Consider the following 22,895-nt stretch of genomic DNA (forward strand, 5'->3'; position numbering starts at 1 on the left):
TCGCGAAAAGTCACCGCTTCAGTGGTGCGTATAGAGTTCAGTGCCAACGTGTGTTCATTTCGCGCGTGCGTATTTTGCATTCCTTTGAAAGCTCTTCAATTACAAAACAGGAGCAGACCTCATGTAGACAAATTTTGTCCACTTTTGAGAAAGAAATTTACAAAAGTGTGGGGTCTCCGTCCAGTTTTAGACACAACAGATCTTTTACGGTGTGCTCTTGCTTCACTTGCTCGTCCACTTGCAAAAAAATACACAAAAAAAGCCGGGTTTTCGCGACGCTAAAATCGGGTCCTCGGAGCAAATATCAGCTCCTCATACAGCTGGAAGGTATTTTCATTTGACAGCCGTGTCACAATGATATGCAATAAGACGCCAATCAGTTTGATGAACGAGTTGTGCAAAGCCAACAACGTTGTAGCAGAATATAAAGTGATCGAGGAAACTGGTCCACCTCACGAGAAGACCTTTAAAGTTGAACTGACCTTAACAAACGGTGGTTCATACGAGGGGGTCGCTTCGACCATTCGAGGGGCTAAACACAATGCGGCCCAGTTGGGTCTTGAGACTTCGGGTTTGACGAAACCAGAACGGAAACCAAAGCAGTTAAACAATGCACCGGCAGTGGAGCTAAATAGCCTCGCAATGAAACTTGGAAAACACATTGAGTATTGTGACCTAGCCCCTATGGTGAGACCTCACCCTGGTCCCTCTCCCATACCAGCTAACACCTATGGTGGGTATCCCTACCAAGAGTACACAGCTGGAATAATGCCATACCATCATCGGCCACCCTTGAAGATGGTTGCTTCGGTGAAGGTCGACGACAAAGAGTACTTTGGTGAGGGTTTCCGCAAGAAAGAGGCGCGCCGTAATGCGGCGAGCAAGGCATTGGTTGAACTCCGCAAAGAATGTACAACGGAATCTATATCTGAACAAAACGAGATTCCTGATCCAAAGGTACAACATTAAGTTCATTACTAACAATTGTCTCACATTATTTTGCTTAACTTCAGCAGAAAAGTTGTGATGTTATAGATTGTGATTGTCTAAATTTTCAGGTATATACAGTTGGAGAGACCAGCGAGCTTATCAAATCCCCGATAAGCGAAGTCCATGAGATTGCCAGCAAACGCAAAATGAAGATTGATTTTGAAGTTGTATCTTCAGCTGGTCCACCCCATAATCGCATGTTTGGAACAACCGTCACTGTTGGTGAGTTCTCTGCATCAGCAGAGGGGCCAAGCAAGAAAGCTTCAAGACATTTAGCCTCGGCTAAAATCTTGGAAGAGCTTAGAAAATTACCTCCTCTTCCAAAAGCTCATGCTATGAGTCGACTTTACAAGCACAACGGTTATGGAAAGAAATCTCCGAAAGAGTTAGACCCAAGTCTTAACCCTATCAGCCTTTTGGGTCAGCTTCGACAGAAGCGGAAAGAGACCCTACCAGTGTACACCCTCGTCAGCGAAGAAGGTATTCGCAACAAAGAGTTCACCATGCAGGTACAAGTTGACTCCCATATTGGCCGAGGTTCAGGAGCCAATAAAAAAGAAGCAAAGAAGAATGCTGCAGAGGCTTTGTTGCAATTGTTGGGAGTAAGAACTAGCAAGCCTGTATCCGGACAAGAAACTAACTCTGAGCAAACTCAGGTGAACATTTGCATCGCATTAAATGTAGTAGGGACTTTGTTCACATGATCCAATTTTGTCTGGTCCACCATTACTTCACCATAATTATAGTAAAATCATTTTAAGCCTCTTGCTGCATATTTAGAAAAAAAGTGAAGATGAAGAAAAAGGAACTAAAGAATCAACCACAGAAGGTCGGTCACTTCCTCCAGGTCTGCTGCCAATATTACCTGAAATGGCAAATAGAAACATGATGTCAGCGCCAGAGGTTCCTCCACCTGCGAAACCTTTGCCGAATATTGCACAACCTGTAAGTATTATTGTAGGATTTGTACTTACAGTATCTGGTACCACAATCTTTAAAACAATCCTAGATGAATTTCTTTCTTATGTCTGTATATTCATGGGCTAATCTGTGTATATATCTTACAGGTTGCTCCAACAGTTACAGTCCTAAACAGGGCCCCTGGTGCTCCGGTTGTTAAACCAATGTCAAATGAAATACTTCAAAATGGGAATACACCCTCAATGCAAAAGCTGCAGCAACTTGCAGAGTCTGGTGGCTTTCAGGTCAAGTATCAGGATGCTACACAGGTCAGTGAGTGCTTCAAACATTAAACAAGTTTTATTTTGAATTTCAAAACCTTGACTTTCTATTCTTCTGCCTATTTAGGAGAATAAAGAAAAATGCTTGGCGGTTGTGACAGTTTCTACTGTGCCGCAACTGGTGTGCCATGGCTTTGGTCCTTCCCTTGAACATGCTTTCGAGCATTCTGCCCTGCAAATGCTATAGCCCACCTGTTGCAACCGCCTCCAACAGCAACGAATGATCCTGCGATTGATGCTGCATCTGGAAACTGATGTAAATCAAGTAGGACTTGTTCAAAGTAATATAGCAGCGTCACTTGTGGGATTGTTCAAGGTAGTCCATCAGAGGCTGCCTTTATATTTTGTGTGTATATTTTGTGACAGCAAATACTAGCAAGTAAAGCAAATTTATGCATATGTCCATTGACAAATGTAATTTATGATTTTAAAAATAAATTCTCATGCATCAAATTTTTGACCTTGTATGGTTGAATTGTTTGATTTTCTTGACAGAACTTAGACATCCTACTGATAGCCATTGAAGTTTTAAGTGGGTAAGTGATCTATGTATGTTATAACATAAAGTTCTTCCTTGTTGACTTAAGCTCAAACAAATTTAAACAGGATTCAATTGAGTTTTATTTCTGACATATTTTTCTATCCTACTAACTCATTAACAAATTGTGATACTTAAACATATAGCAAGAAACAAAATGAGAATAATTGAGTTTTTAATTAATTAAGGAAGTCAATTTCAATCCAAGGCCATGTCTTCCTCTTCATCCTTGGAATCAGATTTTGAATCATCATTTTCTGGGTTCCCCTGAAGAGCTTGCGCCACCTCGGTCACATCTATTAATTGTTCAAGATTCTAGTTAAATTATGGCGATGCTGAAAATTGCCAGCATTTTCTTCCAGATCTTATGCTATTCATGAAGGTAAAACAAGCAGTTTGTAGTAAAGTTCTGACCTCCTCTGGTGAAAGCCTGCACAGCACTATCTGGCAGTTGAAACTGACTCATTATTGGTCCAAGTTGTCCCGACTGCAGTGCAGTACTGAATGCTTGCAAACTCTAATGAAAAAATTGGCAAAATATACTATCACAATATCATTTGTTTGGTAGATATATCATTAGAAGCCATGTTTCCCAGACTAATTCATGGCCTTAAATAGAATAGTGCAGCCAACTGGTAATTTCACCAAATTTGTATACCTGTTGAAAATGGGGTGACTGCAGAGTTTGCAGTAATTGGGACTCATCCTGAGGGAGATCTTCACCAGCTGGCAAAAAGGGTATTAACTGGTTCCTTATTTCAGGATTGCTTAGCATTGGTGCCAGGTTTTCTGGAGTTATCACAAGATTCAGGTCCACAGCTATGAAAATACAGTAGACAACCTTTTGAGAAAAAACTCTCTTCCTAAGAAACGCAGAGTAAGGCTAAAACATGCAATATATTCAACGAAGATGCATGACAATTTGTATGTGCTTTGCTTGGCATTACCTTCTGGTAATTGCTGAGGAACTGGAACTAAAAAAAAGAATGAAGAACATTTTGTTGGTTTAGGATTTGCAAGATCAAAATAAAAGATTAGTTATAGCTTAACATCTCTCACCAGCCATGTTAGACAAAATGTTTTGAAGATCACTGAGCTGAACTGCAGGACCAGGAGTGGCTGATGCCGGTGTATCCTTATCTCCAGTACCACTGGATGACGTCTTGTTTTGATCACCCGAAGACTGGTTATCAGAAATTGACCTGGAATGAATATGTTGGTTTTATATTTTTACCATTTGGATTGGTTGAGAGCTGATGCACTTGTGCACAAAACTTCAGTCCTCACACAACTGGTTAACAGGATGTAAGGTTATGGTAAACTAATGGTGGTATGTATATGAATACATACTGAGAGGGTGCTGTGGTAGGTGGTTCACTATCACTTGGTCTGCTTGCAGGCGTGCTTCCAGCACTTGAACCACGGGACGTCAAACCAGCCAGACTAAGGCCAGACATACCCTGGCTACTGCCGAGCAATTGTAACAACTGTTGTTGATCCATGTTGCCGATCAAACCCTGAAGACTTGTGTCACCTTTTAAATCATAAGAAGATTGCTTTGAGTTTGACGTTAGGTTATCTAGATTTCAATCTAGTCTGAGAGTGGAAATTATGCCTACCTATTAATTGGTCACCTAAGTGCCTCAGACCGCCACCAGATGATCCTGGAGCAGGAGGGTTGTTCAAAAAATCATTCACTTTCTTCATCAAATCTTCATCTTTGTCTGACTTTGGCTCTTGCATCCAGAAGAACAATTTACGTGAGGAGTTTTTGAATTTCAAAATGAAAACTCGTCCAGTTGTACACTGCTTTACGGCTTTATATTCCACGTCATCAGGGAAGATTATTAAATCCTAGAAATATTGAGATTGTCATTCCACTCTTGCTATAGTATGCATACCAACTATTCTGTTCAAAAGAATTGTGTTTTGGTAGAGAATTAAAGATATGACTAGACTAATTTTACTAGGGTAAATTTTTAATCTTGGGTAGGTGAAAAGTTGGCCTTGGCTTAATCACACAAAATTATGTTCTCCTGAGAGATGTTATTTCATAAAATCAGTGACGCCGACAATATTTGTACAAAAATAGACCAATAGTCTTTAACGATTGAGTTGACCTACTAATTCATGGCACTCAGAAGACGAAACTTAATTTTATACAGTAAAACGTCAGTTTACGTCACAAAAGCGGTGAAAAAATGTATAAACTTGCACCACAAGCGTTAGCACAACAAACATGGCTATTTAAACCGAACGTACATCCTCAACTTTCCCCGATCCACGATCCTTCCAGCAGAAATGCATCAAAGAGTCTTCGCCTTGAAAAACGTACACCAAACCTTTACGTTTGTCAGCTGTGACTGTAGTGCCATTTAGTTTCATCTTTCCTGCGCGAAATTCAACTAAATTCTTCGAAGAACTGCCGATATTTGAACCAAAAAGAGCCGTACCAGTAGAAGCCATTTTTTCAAAGATTTATTTTTTCTCTTACAAATTCTTTTACTCGTGTAAAGTGAAATTTATCAGACTTCCACTTTTATGAAAATCCCATCGAATGTAGCGATAACTTTGCTCCTCCCCCCCCCGTGCAAGATCCTGCATTTCTATTTCCGCAGATTGTAATCTACGAATTGCTGCCAGAAAGCCAAATTCCGGGGGAGAAAAACAGAAGAAAGTCATGTTAATAAAGTGAACAATGCGCCTTGGAGATGATAAATCCTAGACATACCATGCATTACGAAATATTTGTGCAGTGATTTTTCAATGTAATCAACGTTAATTTGAGCAGCTTTTTGCAAACGAAAATGAGTAAAATCGTGAGTAGAGAAGCCATTTTAAGAGTTTTGAGGTTGCTTAGTGAAACACAGTAAGTGAACACTGCAGAATGCACAATAGATCATAGATTATTTGATATTTAGTACAATTTGTAGTTGCAATGTTTTCCTAAATGAAGTTTATCCTTTTTAGATGTAGTTGCCCAGCACATTCTCAAGCATTTACTCACCATGGTAAATAACATTAGGTAGTTTAATGGTTGGCTGGGACAGTAATCTTCGAGTGTGCTCTCATGCAGTCTCTCACTTGATAGTTAATCCAGCATCTTAGACACTCAGATATTTACACCTTGCAAAATTTAGTCTCACTGTTCTTACCTCACTTTCCCCTTCCCCCTCACCCATCACACCTCTCCTCACCCTTTTCATTCTGTTCCATCACATTCACCCCTCATCACAAACTCCACCCTTTTAGGACATCGCCATGCTTCCGTACCATCGGCTGAGGTGCAACAAAATAAGGAATATGCATTCGAGGTAAGGTTACAGCAAAAATTAGGGCATAGGGAAGACAATATCCAGTGCAGTGGTTGATCACTAAAAATAGAAAACTACCTAGCTTGCTTCCTATATATTATACCCATTATCTTACCACGTTTCACCCTCTGAATTTCACCTGAAAAACTTTATTGACAAGAATACTTCCCTTGCAGATGGCATCATCCAGTATCAGATATGGTGCAGGGGTAACACAAGAAGTCGGCATGGTATGTTCAGAGATGAAGTCAATAAACTCAAAACTTCTTCACATTTCCTTCATCTAAATTCACATGCAGATAGCACTATTCAGAGGGCCTAATTTACACTTTATAATAAACATCTGGGTTTTTTTCATTTATAGGATTTCAAGAACATTTGGGAGCAAAAAATGTTTGTGTTATTACTGACAAAAAGGCAAGTTAATGTTCATGTAAATTTCTTAATGCCGACAATATACTTTCTACATATTTCTAAATATATTATTGTATTTTAGTTGAGTCAGCTTCCTCCTGTATTTCAAGCTCTGGACTCCTTGTGTCTTAATGGTGTAAAACATGATGTTTTTGACAACATCAGGATTGAACCAACTGACAAAAGGTTCGAAACAATATTCTTGTCAATGTGCATCTGATTATATGGCCTTGAACACATATTTAATACTTTAATCAGTGTATGATTAACTTTAATTTTCTAAATCTTCTATTTGTTTTGCATTTTATTAATCTATTTATCTTTCAGTTTCCAGGAAGCCATTGATTTTGCAAAGAATGGAGATTTTGACAGTTTTCTTGCAGTAGGAGGCGGCTCTGTCATGGATACAGCAAAAGCTGCAAACCTTTACTCAAGCTGTCCGGAGAATGAATTCTTGGACTTTGTTAATGCACCAATTGGGAAAGGTCTGCCTGTCACCAAGCAACTTAAGCCACTGATTGCAAGTAAGTTGAGTTTAATGTTTTTCATAACTCATGTGTTTAGACTCAATAATGCAGCGTCTAAAAAGTGTAGGAGAGGTGGCAACTTGTATGTTAGCTAGAGGGCAAGTGTCTGTGTTTATATAAGGAAAGTATCTTGATTACAGAAGTGCTGAAATTGTTGTCAAATTGCAAGAAAGATACATATATTTAATGTATTTGACTTAACACAAACTAGTGACATATAGTACTATTTCAACTCTGAACTCACACAAATATAACCAACATTAACGTCAATCAACTCTTAAGTTGACATTTACCTAATCTTTTTCTACAAATGAATCTTTAATCATTAAAAAGCTGCTTCTAGCTGCTTTTTGTTCCTCACTTAAAGAGGATGTTCCTGCACTGTGTTAGCACTGGGTTATGGGTGCAACCAAGTGATGCCGTTTCTTTGGAAATAATTGGTTTCTGCGTTGAAATATGCCCGATCTGCTGGTGTAGCACTTCTTGCTCTGTTTTGGTGTGTGTAGAGGTAAAATCTAGTGTTTGCACAACCTGGGAGATTTTGTGTTCCAGTTTTCGCAGCGTTGATCATCTCCAGGCAACGATCGCCTGAACCACGTATTCGTGCACCGGTCTGGACATTGATAGGTGCCATGCATGGCAGGAGTCTGGAATAGATAATGATGTATTTTGGACAGGCGTTGTTCTGCCTTCGTTTAAAAGAGTTAACCATTGTCTCGAGGCCATTTCTTTCCAGCAACTTGTACTCTGAGTGGTGGCTGTTGTCATTTCCCTCAGGTGCAGGACCTCGATATGCCATTCTAAAATTGGTATTGTCTCGTGCTCTACCAGCTGGTCGAGCAGGAAAAGGATTGCCGTCTTTCAGGTTCGCCGCAGAACCTCTGGCACCAGTCAGGGAATTCAAAACAGCTTGGTTATCCAAAAATCGAACAGCTTGTCCAGTTGGTTGTAAATAAATGAATGCAAATTGTTGATCGCCTAAAATAGTCAAAATCCAGCTGATACATGTATGAAAAAGCATAGCTTTGAGTAATATCACTGATAAAAAAATCCCAAAAGTCGGGGGGGGAATTTCATGTGATGGCTTTCACTAATTAAAACATCAAAACTAATCACTTGCTAAATCAGGAAGGTTTTGGCATTTAAAGCTTTTCCCGAAGATATTTTGAGCCTTTATTTGTGAATCTGTGGTTTAGTCATGGATCAGAGGTGCTTACGTCATGGTAATTATATTAAGACGAATCTTTTCATCTCTATATTGTGAGAGTTTCTACCAATGAGGCAAAGAATCATATCTCAATTAATGGCAAGACTTAATTGTAGCCGAAACATTTTAAAGCAAGCTCTCATTTGTGTGTCCTGTCAAAGAATTAGTCACGAGGTAATCGTCAATGAAATGGTCTTGTTTTAAATTCAAAATAAGACTGATCTGACCATTATGGTCGCAGAAAATCACTCTGAATACCTGCAGTTCTTACGGCAGTGTCGGAAATCGTGGTAATTCTTGTTTCAAGATCTTGTGCTATCGTCGTTGCCTCAGCCACTTCACCCCCTGCTGCTGCTTTCTTAACAGAGTTGGAATCTTTTTCAAGGCATCGACTTTCCACGAAATTGGTTGAGTAGAGAAACAAAAGAACGCACAACGCTTTCCAGAACATCATTTTCCGCGATTCAACTTTTGTTGTAAATAACTGCTTTTGTAAGTAAAATCTTCCCCTTGCTTCTCGTCGATTGACTCGATTGATTTCTTTGTGATGTTTTTTTCGAATTTTTTATGTCTTTATATGATTGTTTTATTTCTCGTTGCTGGTTAGCCATTAACGGTACCGGTGATAGCTTGTTTGACACCCTTTATGTGAACGTCATGCTATTTGATTATGTGAATTTAACTCCGTTTTCTCAATTGTTATAGCATAAATGAACAAATCTCACCCAAAAAACTTCCGTGGAAAAACAATATCAGTCACATATTAATCGACAACATTTCGTTTGATTTTCATGAATATATACAAGTCGAACAAAAAATTGTGATAGCATGAAAAAAAATCGGTCCAAGGTTAAAAAAAGACCCCGAGAAGGCATTGCTTGTGACTTAAACAAAATATATTAAAGTCGGTTTCTAAAATGTGTGTGAAAAAATCGGTCGGGTCATCATAGCTCATGCACAAAAAATTCTGTCAAGAATATTTGCACCTTTATCCATTGCAATATATATTTATTTCCAATTGCTTTTTATTATATATAATTTATATATCAATGTTATTATTTTACAAGTGAATCTTCTAAACGTTGTTGTCATATACTCTTTCTCAGAGAGTTATCCATTCAATTGAATGTTTTTTCAAATACCGTTTCTCTTTGTCTGAGAGTAACTTTTGATGTTTTGGGATGTTGTCCGCCTCGTTTAATTCTGTTGGGCTCATTTGTCCCGTGTAAAGATAAAACTCTGATTTTATATCATCACATTGGCGGTGTTTGGAGACAATCTTTGGGATGTTTCTTCTAGCTTTTCCTATCATTTCAAGACCATGATGTTTACCATGGTGACCTTTCAAACGAGGTAGATTTGTCGAGTACAAAATAATGTACTTTGGGCACAACTTTGTAAGCACAAGAAACGACTGCAACATATTTTCAAGTCCACGGCCAGAGAGTATCTTGTATTCCGTGTGGTCTTGGCTGAGATTGTTAGATTCATTTCTTTTCGGGTCGCGAAATGCCATTCTAAAATTGCTGTTGTCAGTGTGTCCAGGTGGTGGTAAAGCGGGGTAAATTCGACCGTTGTTGAAATACGGCGCGGAAGAAAAGTTACCTCTAAGCTTGTTCGATACAACTTGGCTTTCAATGTACAATTTTGGCTCTTCATGTGCTGGCTGAATGTACATGTACGCAAAGTGACCGGCACCTAAAGAAGATTTTTGCCAAATATGTGACAACGGACGCTTTATTTCACAAGGGAAATACAATCAATCCTGTATTATATTTCTCATTTCTGGTGATGTACGCTTTCTGTAGGAACCCAGAAATGAAATCATAGACAACCCAGAAGACATCGATATGAAATACACACTTGTTTACCCGGGAAATGAAGTTTTATCACCACCATTAAGGTCTGTTCAAACGTACAATTTTTCGGATTCCATTTACTTCTGACGTATTGAATATCGTCTGTTATTGCTAAAGCAGTACCGCATTGGCTTTAGTTGATTGCTGTCTATATACATTGCAAGTCAACGGACTATAAAACATCCATCAGAAGTGACTTGGATCCGACAAAATTGGAACGTAAGATCAGACCTTACAGGAATTACTCCTATTTTAAATTCAAAATAGGAACATGCTGACAATTTTGGGAGCTTAAAGGAAAGTCCCAAATAATAATAGATAGAAGTAAATATTTTGCCGGATACAGGTATATTATTTGGATGGCCTACCTGTGACATTTTGTAGTCTAGGATCATAGGAGACATTCACAATCAATTGTCGAAGTTCCTCTGCATTGATCTTTGCTTCATCTTTGTATAATAGTCTCGAAGTTTCTTCTGTTGTTAGTTGTGTTGTCTTTTTATCAGAAGAAGAATCTTTTCCTAGCTTACGACCTTCACTATTAAATTCTGTTGAATACAAAAGCAGAACAATGCCGAGTGCTTTAATCCAGGACACCATATTGCTTTATCACCACCGTTCTTGTTTCCTATCTGTACGAGTTATCCGATTAAGGATATCTTTTTAGTTATCGTGAACGTTCTTTTTAAACTATGAGTTTTGTGTATTTATTTTTAGGATTATTTGACACTTAGGCTGGTTTCTGCTGGTTCGCAATTTACAATACCCGCGAAAAAATATTTGCATCGTTGCGCATTGTGATTTTAAAGAGAGCATTTTTGACATATCCATTAACAATTCATTGAAAACACAAATAAATCCGTGCGATGTTAGTGCAGGAATAAACTGGCAAATAATTGAAATAAAAATACAAGAGAGCAGGGTTAAATAATACATGAAAAGATAGATTTTTATGTTGTTTTTTTTCTTCTTCACCTTCCATATTATAACACTGTTTTCCCGCCAAACGTGCTCGTTATAAAGAACTGATAAATTGAAAATACTGTCAATGCATATATGAAAATATACATGCAATATATACTAAAATGCCCCGGTCTTAAGTCTAACATATTTATGAATTTGTGAAATCATGATTTTCGTTACAACTCTTGGCTTTTTATTTTTCAGTTCCAACCACCGCTGGAACAGGTTAGTTGATTTACAATTTGAAGTTTTGAACTGACGAGATCAAACGGAAACAAAACTCGCCTTACAACGCGAATATTTTTAAATCTGATTTAAAGATTGTCGAGACGGTTTAGTGGCGGTAATGAGAGCCAGAAAGGCTCGTAGACTTTCAAAGATCAACCTCAGTACAATCCTCTAACCCAGTTGATTCTGTGACCCGGCCAACCTGTTCAACATCATCCTAATTGAAAAATGAAAATGTTTTCTCGTGAGCTAGGTTAAACCGCGTAAAGCTTCTTCAATGTGTCAACTGATTCTGTGATTATTTTCAACGCATTTTAGGCAGTGAAACAACTGGTGTGTCCATCTTTGATTACGAACCTTTGAAAGCCAAAACAGGTTGGAATCATGTGCATATCTTTTGAGACTTAACACAAATAACTAAATAATGCTCATTGAAATCTAATTAACTCTCCTCCTACAGGGATTGCTAATCGTGCTATTCGTCCTACGATGGGTATTGTCGACCCACTCCACACTCTGTTTATGCCAGAGAGAGTCGCTGCGAACAGTGGTTTTGATGTGTTGTGGTAAGTGAAGGTTTGACAACACATTTCATCCGCCCTCTCCAACTCATGTCTTTTTCATCTTATCAACCCTTACTACTTTTATTAACTTGTGTCAACTCCTGTCAGCTTCTATCAATTCTTATCCACCTCTATCTACTCATATTATCTTTTATCCACCTCTATCAACTACAATCAACTCTCATCAACTTCTATCAACTCTCATCAACTACTATCAACTCTCATCAACTACTATCAACTCTCATCAACTACTATCAACTCTCATCAACTACTATCAAATTCGATCAACTACTATCAACTCTCATCAACTACTATCAACTCTCATCAACTACTTACTCTATCAACTCTATCTGATCTACTATCAAATTTGATCAACTACTATCAATTTGATCTCTATCATTTGATCAACTACTATCAATTTGATCAAATTTGATCAACTACTATCAAATTTGATCAACTACTATCAAATTTGATCAACTACTATCAAATTTGATCAACTACTATCAAATTTGATCAACTACTATCAAATTCGATCAACTACTATCAACTTCGATCAACTACTATCAACTTCGATCAACTTCTATCAACTTTGATCAACTTCTATCAACTTCTATCAACTCTCATCAACTTCTATCAACTCTCATCAACTTCTATCAACTATTACCACCTATCAGCACTAATCAGTTTCCACTGAGAGTTTGAATGAATGAGAATTTCTGCATATTTGACTTCAGTTTTAAAATCATAATACTGCAACTTTTCAGTCATGCTCTAGAATCCTACACAGCTATTCCTTACAATGAGAGAAGCCCACGTCCTGAAAACCCAAATCTTCGACCAGCTTACCAAGGAAGTAACCCCATCAGTGATATATGGTCATTGCATGCATTGAGAACAGTCAATAAATATATGAAGAGGTTTGTTTTACTGTTCTGTGTTATGCCACATTTCATTTCTGTGTTGCACTTTCACTCAGTACTCATTGAATATAGTTCTTTGTGTTCCAGAGCAGTAAAAGATGCAAACGACATTGAGGCCAGATCTCAGATGCATTTAGCAAGTGTGTTTGCTGGCATTGGCTTTGGAAATGCTGGTGTTCATTTATGGTAACCTTCTGTTGCGTGCTATCAACTCATTATAATCTTCCACCAGTGATGTTGTGGTATAACACTTTGGTGGACTCTGGTACAACGCTTGGTGGATTTCCTAAAGTCCCTTCTACGGTTTTGTGGTTGAAATTTTATTCTTGAATACTATTTTTTTCAAATTTGCTAGCCATGGAATGTCTTATGCCATTTCTGGACTGGTGAAATCTTACCACGCTGCAGATTATGAAACAAAGTATCCAATCATTGTAAGTGATGCATGTTATGAGAAGGTGAAGTTCAATCTTTGAACCAAGCAAATATTAAAATGTTTTATTGTGTTTCAGCCACATGGACTGTCCGTCGTTCTTTCAGCTCCAGCTGTTTTTTCTTTCACATCAGCCGCCTGTCCAGAACGACATCTTACTGCTGCAGAAGCATTAGGTAGTTATTATTGACTTAATTTATATTGGATAGCTCTGTCAGTTCTGAACTGGTCTTCCTAGAGGTCCAGTAAGGATCATCTCTTATTGATCCAGTGTTACTACAGGAGGAAACCTAAACTAAACTAACTTTATTTATACTGGATGGCTCTATCAGTTCTAAACTGTTCTTCCTAGAGGTCCAGTAAGGATCATCTCTTATTGATCCAGTGTTACTACAGGAGGAAACCTAAACTAAACTAACTTTATTTATACTGGATGGCTCTATGGGTTCTAAACTGTTCTTCCTAGAGGTCCAAGAGGATCATCTCCTTGATTGATCCAGGGTTACTTCCGGAGGAAACCTAAAACTAAAATAGAAGGTAGTTATTCCTTCTTTCATGGTCAATAATATCACCATCTCCATATTCACTTCAGGTGCAGATACAAGAGGTGTCCACAAAGATGATGCTGGTAGATTGTTATCAGATCACCTCATGCAGTTCATGTATGACCTTGGTGTTGATGATGGGTTAAATGCTGTTGGTTATACCACCGATGATGTTGGCGATCTGGTCAGAGGCACAGTACCTCAACACAGAGTGACAAAACTTGCCCCTGCTGGTGCTCCTGGGGAAGAAGAACTTGCCAAACTCTTTGAAGCATCAATGAAAATTTACTAACTCACAAACAAAGGTATTATTTGATTTTATTGTGATTTTTTATTGATCATATGGGGGGAATCAATTAAAACCAATCAAATAGAACAATTAAGAATTCCGCTAAAATTGACTCGTGTGAATTTGTGTGATAAAAACACAAGTAAATAAATACATGGAATGTACCCTTTTAGTCACAACAATATCTTTATTTCTTTCAACAACATACAGTGAAAAGCAATGGTTAAACTGAACTCTTAAAACAATATGAATAATTGTGAAGTTACATATGTAACTTGGTATCAAGTGATTTTGCTTCAGTTATATTTTAAATAACGACCAGAACAATGAAGAAATTAAACAGGTTTAAAATTGAGAAGATATAAAGAAAAATCCTAAAATTGTTGACTTCACAAGGATTTCAATCCAAATTTGGAAATGCAGCTTGTGTTCCAGTGTTTCATAGAGTTCAGTGGTTTAGTTTAAAGGCAGCATGAGTGTTAGGAGAGTTTTTCTTTGCCATTAACAATTGGTTGTTCTTCATCATCAGCATCACCATCTTGTTCTACAGCTGCAGGTTTCTTTTGACCCTTGCCTTTCTTTTTCACTTCTTTCTTCTTGGCTGACCTCTGACGTTTTGATTGCACGACGTCGCTCCAATAACTGACTTGATGCGAGATGAAAATCCAAGTGAGCCATGCTTGCATCAGAATTATCCCACAAAGAAATATTACCCTACGAAAACCATATGTCATGCTTGAGTATACATTGTATGTGCTAGCTAGCTCTATCAGTTTCAAATTGTACTACCTGGAAGTTCATTATCTCTTATTGATCTAGTGCTACTGTTAACTTTGAATGAGATATATATTTCTTGAAGTTTGAAACTAGTCTCGCTGTAGTCACAATACCATACCTCAATGGTTTCTTGTTAAAGTTTGGGACAATGTCATATCTATCAGAGCTTTCTTGTTTGGGCAAGCCAATCCTAACAGAAATATTATTAATATTAGACAAACATTGAAACATTAGAAAACTACCATATTGCATGTACTGTAAATGGGTTAGTTAGTTCATTAAGTGCATCGCATCAAGCCCCTTACCAGATTGTAACAATTGATAATATAATAATCGCCACCCTAACAGCGGCATATAACAATCCCCAGATGAACATCAAACTAAAAAAGTAACATAATGAATGAATTACAGATACTTATGCATTGGGATTGTAAATTAGTATGATATATTCTTACATATTCTTAGTGGTCTCTGTTTTACCCATGTAGTTCAGAATCTTGAAAGAGTTGAATAGGAACTCAACAAAATAATGAATGACAAAGCAGACCAGAGCGAGTCTTGTGAAACTAATGAGAAATATGAATTTTAATATGGCAATGCTTTTGTAAATTCTAATATTTAACAACAGAAGTCAACATTCTTGTACAGAGCACTTGCTTACTTGCAGACATATGCTGGTATAAGAATGACAAGGTATTGCAGGTAAACATTCACTCTTGGCACTAGTTCTTCCTAAGAGAAGCAATAATTTGTTAGGTATGATAAGGCATACATATACATATATGAACACCGCATGCTCAAATGAAAAAACAAATTTATATATATAATTAGGATACTAGCTGAAAGGTATGACACAAACCTTCTTAGCTTTAAGAAAATACAACTCTGGGAAGCAATGAATCCAGTATGCAATTTGTAAAAGAAAATAAAACTTGACGATAAATGTCATTTCAGCGTGAGGATATTCATGCCACAAATTAGAAAGTTTAGGAAGCAGGCCCTCCTAAAAAAAATTAAAAACCAATTTAGTTTTGAACTTGAACATCGTTTCAAGATGGTTAATCTCTTCTTGTGGGGACTCCTACCTTTAAAATAATATCAGCACCCCATGCAGCTGAGGCAAAGTAAAATGGTATGTGTCCGCCAAGGTTGTTGAAGCGACTAATTTTTGTCTTGGACAAATGGAATTTCCGATTGATTTTCTGCCAGAGGAAAACAAAAAACAGTCACAATCTTGTCAGCTCAAAATTATCATAGTCTATCTGCAATTCTAAAGCTATTAAGAATTTAAACATTTTTGATGAGCTTAAAATTATTTCTCATAATTTCAGAACTAGGATAAATCCAATAGCATAATTGTCTTACATCAAGAATATACTCCTGGATAATCGCATGGATAACGATCCATGCAAGTGTATAAAAGAAAATGGTACAGATGTCTTTCTTCCCAACACCATAATGAACCTCCTCCGGCTCGTTAGTATCTGTAATGAATTAACAAACATTAGTAAAAGTTCATTTCGGGAAATTAGGAGAACATGACCCTGGCAAGGTTAATAATTAACCTTGTGAATTAGAATATCAATATGACAAAATATATCTGCATTGATTTCCATATATAATCTGTTACAGTTCTACTCCCACGTGGAAATTGAATTATATACACAAAGCTAACCATGCAATTACTTGAACTCCCAAAAGTATTCCTAATTTCTAGGAAGCCGGTAATGTAAAAATCGTTCGATTTCATGAATTGTTACAAGAATGTATGCAAACCGCAGAATTCTTGCGCTGCTTTACTGTAATTTTAACTCATTTAAATGTTGAAATAAATACCGTTGTTAAATCTTGTAATGTTATGCTGTGGAGCCACGAACACGCTAGCAACCTTCTGTGTTGTCTGCAAGATTAAAAAGATTGATATTTCTTTAAAAACATATGAACTTTCCTAAATTCTTAAATGTTTACAGTTCTACATTATACCTTGAAGAGCAACCCGATCATAAAGACCATGCAAATACAAGACACTATATCGCCATGGTTCGTAATGATAAATTCATGGCTAAAAACCGATGCCTTTTTACTCTTCTTCCTAGGAGCAGGCATGCTGCTTTGCTTTGGAAAAAACCAAGAGCGATCCGCAAAAAAATTGACCGAAAAATGAACAATATAAACTCCCCAGAGGATCGTTTCAAATGATCGCTATTCAATCTTTTGTCGGTCTTTCACAGGAAGTACACGTTATCATACGCATGCGCAGACATGTTTCGTGCTGCAGAAACGAGCCCAAGTGCGGAAAAAGCAAAGTTCTAAATTTCATTTACCTTCTAGAACGTTTTACAGTATGTTTGTTTGCGTTTTTCTGTTTGTGGGGCAGATCCGGGCAAATTTGGGGGTCACCCCATGTTTTGGCGCAGCGATCGTGAATTGTTGTATAGTATTTTTGTACAATATGCCTAGTACGCGTAACAATTTTTTAAAGTTTCTTTTGTTCGAAAAAGTCTATAATTACATGTAAACGTGCGTGTTCTCACTTTCTGGGCTAATTTCATGCAAAATGGCTTCCATATATTATGTTACAATTCTGAAGTGTTCGACAACCAATCAGAACGCAGATTAAAATTGTCCGAACAATATAATCATACGGAGTAACAATTTATTGCTGTAAACATTGCGCTTTGTCAAGGATTTTGATCGAAAGCGTTTCTGTTTTACATCGTTGGAGGCCATGGATTAAAAGCTTAGCTCCTGTAGGTATTCAGCTCTATTCATGCAGGATAAAACAAAGATATTGCCGTTGGAACTATGGCGTGTGATTCTCTCGCATCTCAGTATTGTGGATCTATGTCATTGTTGTCAGGTCTCGAAAATTTGGGCAGAATTGGTTCGGAGTTTAGATAATACGCGTTGGAAAGAGTTGTACTTGTTCAGGAACCCTTGGCGGTATCCATACTGGCCGAACAATCCGAAAGAAGACCCAGAATCGTGGCAGAAAGCGTACAAAGAACGCTTTTTAGCTTCGAAAGAGTGGCTCAAGTCTGGCGCAGACGAGAAATGTGGTTCTGGAATATGGCATTTCTTGAAGAAGCGTAGCCAAAAGAACTTGTACGTTGGATCAAATCGCGGATTTACCCGTTTAAAAGACGCGATCGCCGCTTCTTCTGCGTACGACACTATTTACATCGACGGCGAAGGAAGAGAAGAGCAATCACCTTTAATCATAAAACATCCATTAGAAATTGTTGGCAGAGGAAACGAGGGAAAGATTAGACTAAATGCTATCGAGATACAATGTCCTACAGTGCGAATTTCAAACGTATGTCTTCGTCCGAGTTCCCACAGGCCCCAAAACCCATTACCTACTGTTTTAAAGGTAGGTTTTTGACAGTGGACATAACGTAACTTTATACCACTGTTGTTTTCATAACTGCAAAAAGGGTAAAGATCATATATTTCATAGCTAGATTGACCAGACATTAAACCAAACAAAAATTATTCATGTTGTATATTTAAATTCTGTTTACGAACTAAAGAGCCGCCAGCCATCTTTCATTTATTCAATACTGCTCAACAATACAGACATATTTACACTTTTACTTCCCTCGTCAGCCTTTAAAAACTCTGCGGGAATTGAATGATTTATCAAGATTAAATTTTCAGAATCGTAGAATTGTGGTTTTTAAGAAGTTTACCTGTAATGCCAAGGCAAAAAATGAAATATGAATGGATAGTTACTTTAATTTTTCCATTCCTGTTTGTCATTTGTAAATAATATTTTCACTGGAGCAGGTGCTAGCTGCTTTCAAACATTTTAATAAAAGCGCTTGGCGTTAATATTCCATCCTGAAGTTATTGTTAAATTAAATTTCTCAGCCTTTTTGTTTGAGTGAAGTATTTTATTTTCGAGCCATTTTGAGTTGAATTTGAGCGCAAATCTTTAAATATAATAGCAAGTTTCTTTCAGTTGACTGAAATGAAATTTTATATTTCAAAGTTGTTGATTTTTTCAATGTTTTCTATTAACACGTATTATATTATCATCCTGAAAAGGTGTTTTTATATCAGTGCCTTGCAGGTCAGGTTATGTGGGGGACGGGATAAAGACCTGGGATATTGCTACTCTATCCAAACCCTTCTGGGATTGTCTGGGATTGAATAAAATACTCTAATTATAATATAAGTAAAGAGAAGCATCTCACAACTGCATCGTATTTCTGATGAAGGCCCTTAGGTGGAAACATTGTGAAGTGTTTCGTCTGTTTTATCCAGTTGGTATACAACATTTGATACTCTTGTAGGCAAGCTAATTCACTAACATGAAACCCTAAAAGTTTTATTCATATTAATGCTAGGAAACATCCAGTGATATAGTAGTTGTAGTTCAATCACTGAGCAATTACATTGTTTTTTCATAGATAACTAGTGGCAACTTGTTTCTGGATAACTCAACCATTGAACATGGTCATGTTCAGGTGACTTCCCCTGGGGGAGTTTTCATCACTTACTGTTTGTTCAACAATGCCTCCGTTCAGCTAAGAACAGCAAGCATGTGCAAGATTGAACACTGTGAATTCCAGCATGGCGAGCATTCAGCTATTTTAATAGAAGGTACGCAGTCTCTTGGAAAGTACATGCCCCTAGGACTTCATCTTGCAGACTGGACTGCAAAACATAGTTCAATGAAATTTAACACAATAGCAGAACTATACAGTCGCATTGTGCAGGAAAACTTGCAAAACACTTTCAAAGCTCCTGATGAGGAAATGACTGATTGCCATTTACTTGTGAAAGACCTAAAAGGGAAATTGAGTCTTTCAGGCAGCGAGAATGTTGTCGTACCAGCTGAAATGAGCGTGCCACTTTCCCAACGAACCAGTTTACCATTGAGAGTAGGGGCAGAAACGACACTACGGAATTCAACAGGGTGTGTGATACGCGAATGTTACTTTCACTCGAAGCGAGGGGCCGTCCACATACGACGGCAGGGGTCTGCATGGGTTGAGGGTTGTGAAATCACCAACGTTGCTTATGGTATCCGCTGTATGGGCAGTTCCAAAGTTGTGTTGCTAGCGAACACCATTCATGATTGTAACACATCTGGGGTCTTTTTTCGAGACCGTGCAGGAGGGTTGGTTGCAGGCAATGTAATTTTTCAAAATGGGGAAGCCGGCGTGGACATCCGCAATGCATCCGACCCATTTTTGCAACACAATCAGATTTTCAATGGTCGGAGATCAGGTGTGGTAGTCCTAGACGGTGGTCGAGGAATGTTGATGGATAATGATATATATGACAACAGAGAAGCTGGTGTCTACATCTTGTATAGAGGGAATCCAATTGTCAGGTACATTATGATGTAGTTAAGTACACAAGAGTACAAAAAAAGTCAGGTACATTATGGTGTAGTTAAGTACACTAGAGAACAATTAAGTCAGGTACTTTATGGTGTAGTTAAGTATACTAAAGTAAAATAAATTCAGGTACATTATGATACATTAGGCTAAATTATGGCACTTGGCATTATACTGTTTAAAATGGCATACAAAGCGTGGTGGTACTTTACAGTAACTATCAGGAATTGAATATCATCTTTTTTGCCTTAGGTGCAACCGTATCTGGGCAGGTCAAGCAGCTGGTGTTGCTGTGACAGAAGATGGTTTTGGTCATGTTTACTTCAATGATATATGTGGAATGGAATGGGGTGGTATTGACATACGAAATGGTGGTCACCCTGTTATCATGAACAACACCATACACAAGGGTCATGGTGATGGCGTGGTCATAGGCAAGCGAGGATGTGGACTCATTTTTGAAAACGTCATCAGAAGTAATGCCTATGAATAATACTTACACAACAAACATCTGCAGATGATGAGATATGAACGAGATGGATTGCTTGAGGAGGATTCAAGTTTTGTTTTTCTCTCTTCATAGGAAACCGAGGTTGTGGCGTCTGGGTGTTATCAACCTCACGTCCGGTGATATTTGGTAACGACATCAGTGAATGTTGTGATCACGGCGTTGCCTTCGTTAGCACCGCTGATGACAGGAGGGAGAACCAAAAACTCAGCGCACAGTTTTTACAACAAGATCAAGAACAGGTAAAATCATAAACGGCAGTATTTCCGTACGCAGAACACATCGTCTATTAGTAACTTACCTTACCAAATCAAGGCTTTTTCATTGCGCAGAATTTTGCGCGCAAAGCGGAATTTTTTCTTCATTGCTGAAAACTCAGCTTTGCATTTTATGCGCGCGCGAACACCCAGAGAAAACTTTCAAATACCTTAAAATGTTCATTATGAAATACCCTGGGCCTGGTGAATAAATGAACGGAACAGAATTGAGCATTATAGGACAAGATGTAATCTTTAACAATGCCTGCTCTGGGTGGTAACATCAAGACGAAAATTAAAATGAAGCATTTTCTTTACCAGGAGCAAGCGCAACCAGTTCATATCTACGACGAGGAACCTTCATCCGGGTCCTTCTTTGAAGAAACGGATTCTCTGTCCATTGAATTCCTGAGTAAGTCAAAGTGCTGTGGTTATATTTAGAGATTGGTTTCTTGAGCTGGTGAAGTTCTAATTTGTGCGCATTAAAAAGTCATACCTTCGGTCCATTTTGCACCGTTCTAATTTTCTCAGAATTTAGTATTTTCTGCTTTGATTTGCGCAGTTCTGCTGGTAAACAGGTTTAAAGAACCATCATACAAGCTTTGATTTTCAATGAATGAAAGTCGTACAAGGGTTTAAAAAAACTCTTGTATTAGAAGCCATTTTCATACAAACTATCTCGTTTTACACCACAGCTCCACAACTGGAAAAAAACAGCGCAATTGTCGACAACAACAAAATCAGCTACAACCATGGCTGCGGTCTATCTTTCGCTGGCTCAGAAGACGTCATCATTCGGGGTAACACGTTCAGTGGTAACCACGGCAACGGAATCGCCATCGAGCAACCAGTCGACGCCGTCATTCATAGCAACCGCGTGCTTGACAACGGTGGAACAGGCATAATCCTAGACGTAAGTACCTTAACCTGCTTGCGTGATAACTGCATACGTGGTAACCTAGGCGATGGGATTGTCGCGCAGGGCCGAGGACGCATTCGTGAAAATGACGTCATCGGGAATTCGGGGTCCGGTCTCGTGATACTCGGCCCCGGGGATCCGTTCGTTGCGAAGAACCGGATACTCTCTGGGGAATCGACGGCAGTCGAAGTTCGTGCTGACGCAAGAGGTTGCGTTAGCGAGAACGAGGTTTATAGTAAAAATCGAAAAAACATCGTTCAGGATTTGAGCAGCACGACCATTGTTGAGAACAACGAGGTTTTGACGAACCTAGAGGGAGAAGTCGATGGAACTGAGGTGGCTGCAAGACCTTTACAAACAGGTAACGCAATTCCCCGTGGAGATATTGCTCATATCGTTAGGAAACTGACAATGCCACAAGCACAGAAGATGTACTCCAGACGAACAATGAGTAGGTTTTGTGTAATAATCTGACCCTCCCCCCTGGAATATCTTATCGCAAGTACATTTGAAGAGTGGTGGGTTAGGACAAAATGCTAGAGAAGGGGGGGATGTACATTGGAAGAGTGGGGTGGGTTAAGACTCGACTCTAGACAGGGGAGCGAATGTGCTCTTGAATTTACTCTCTGTGAGAGGTTATGAGAAACGACACAACCTTTGTGACTCCCCAGTTTCTAGTTTAGAATTCATTGTTAGTATTCGCTACACACACATGAAGTACTGGGTTTAAAAAAGCCGTCTAAATTAAATTCAAATCAATTACAGAAGATAAACTATGTTGTCATTAATATATTAAAAGAACGTTTAAAGATTTGATGGTGCAGATGATGACATCAAGTCGACCGCTGGTTGTGCCAGTCACATTTTTGTAAATATTTTAACGCGTGTGCATTCCTGTTGAGTGCAGCAGAACTGTAGTGTTCATCATTAAATTATTCGACCAAGAGATAGCATTTTGTTGCAGTGTTGGTTGCCCTGATTAGGTTTTCCCCTGTAGTAACACTGGATCAATAAGAGATGATCCTTACTGGATCTCTAGGAAGAACAGTTTA

The 22,895-nt window shown here is 38.3% G+C and overlaps 6 protein-coding genes across 6 annotated transcripts; 3 read left to right on the forward strand and 3 right to left on the reverse strand.

The window, feature by feature from the left end:
• The first annotated feature begins 98 nt into the window (after nt 1-98).
• Nucleotides 99-2,684, forward strand: LOC114528590 (double-stranded RNA-binding protein Staufen homolog 2-like). The gene is made up of 5 exons (XM_028550255.1): nt 99-957; nt 1,059-1,646; nt 1,771-1,935; nt 2,058-2,219; nt 2,299-2,684. The coding sequence occupies exons 1-5, from the start codon at nt 355-357 to the stop codon at nt 2,416-2,418; spliced, it is 1,638 nt and encodes a 545-aa protein (XP_028406056.1). The 5' UTR covers nt 99-354; the 3' UTR covers nt 2,419-2,684.
• Nucleotides 2,680-5,267, reverse strand: LOC114528592 (proteasomal ubiquitin receptor ADRM1-B-like). Its single transcript, XM_028550258.1, has 8 exons — nt 5,032-5,267; nt 4,389-4,623; nt 4,120-4,303; nt 3,829-3,971; nt 3,717-3,743; nt 3,428-3,588; nt 3,184-3,286; nt 2,680-3,065 (listed from the first exon to the last, which is right to left on the reverse strand). The coding sequence occupies exons 1-8, from the start codon at nt 5,233-5,235 to the stop codon at nt 2,968-2,970; spliced, it is 1,155 nt and encodes a 384-aa protein (XP_028406059.1). The 5' UTR covers nt 5,236-5,267; the 3' UTR covers nt 2,680-2,967.
• A 96-nt stretch (nt 5,268-5,363) lies between these two features.
• LOC114528591 (hydroxyacid-oxoacid transhydrogenase, mitochondrial-like) lies at nt 5,364-14,212 on the forward strand. Its single transcript, XM_028550257.1, is given in 16 exon segments — nt 5,364-5,638; nt 5,740-5,780; nt 6,022-6,083; nt 6,260-6,313; nt 6,448-6,459; nt 6,462-6,500; nt 6,580-6,683; nt 6,825-7,021; nt 11,258-11,278; nt 11,600-11,656; nt 11,742-11,847; nt 12,609-12,761; nt 12,852-12,950; nt 13,120-13,198; nt 13,277-13,373; nt 13,790-14,212. Coding segments are annotated over 16 exon segments (1,428 nt in total). The 5' UTR covers nt 5,364-5,576; the 3' UTR covers nt 14,035-14,212.
• On the reverse strand, nt 9,250-10,757 carry LOC114528594. Its single transcript, XM_028550260.1, has 2 exons — nt 10,459-10,757; nt 9,250-9,929 (listed from the first exon to the last, which is right to left on the reverse strand). Exons 1-2 carry the CDS (start codon nt 10,688-10,690, stop codon nt 9,334-9,336), a joined length of 828 nt encoding a protein of 275 aa, XP_028406061.1. The 5' UTR covers nt 10,691-10,757; the 3' UTR covers nt 9,250-9,333.
• A 273-nt stretch (nt 14,213-14,485) lies between the features above and the next one.
• LOC114528593 (translocating chain-associated membrane protein 1-like 1) lies at nt 14,486-17,026 on the reverse strand. The gene is made up of 10 exons (XM_028550259.1): nt 16,792-17,026; nt 16,645-16,708; nt 16,174-16,292; nt 15,894-16,010; nt 15,668-15,811; nt 15,470-15,540; nt 15,264-15,374; nt 15,114-15,188; nt 14,927-14,998; nt 14,486-14,745 (listed from the first exon to the last, which is right to left on the reverse strand). Exons 1-10 carry the CDS (start codon nt 16,912-16,914, stop codon nt 14,511-14,513), a joined length of 1,131 nt encoding a protein of 376 aa, XP_028406060.1. The 5' UTR covers nt 16,915-17,026; the 3' UTR covers nt 14,486-14,510.
• A 153-nt stretch (nt 17,027-17,179) lies between these two features.
• LOC114528589 (F-box only protein 10-like) lies at nt 17,180-22,806 on the forward strand. Its single transcript, XM_028550254.1, has 6 exons — nt 17,180-18,181; nt 19,224-20,152; nt 20,412-20,635; nt 20,743-20,909; nt 21,246-21,336; nt 21,620-22,806. Exons 1-6 carry the CDS (start codon nt 17,579-17,581, stop codon nt 22,315-22,317), a joined length of 2,712 nt encoding a protein of 903 aa, XP_028406055.1. The 5' UTR covers nt 17,180-17,578; the 3' UTR covers nt 22,318-22,806.
• Nucleotides 22,807-22,895: the final 89 nt, after the last annotated feature.

This window comes from Dendronephthya gigantea, unplaced genomic scaffold (assembly GCF_004324835.1).
Source record: "Dendronephthya gigantea isolate DGI-Jeju-01 unplaced genomic scaffold, DenGig_1.0 000050F, whole genome shotgun sequence".
In the NCBI taxonomy this organism is placed as follows: domain Eukaryota; kingdom Metazoa; phylum Cnidaria; class Anthozoa; order Malacalcyonacea; family Nephtheidae; genus Dendronephthya; species Dendronephthya gigantea.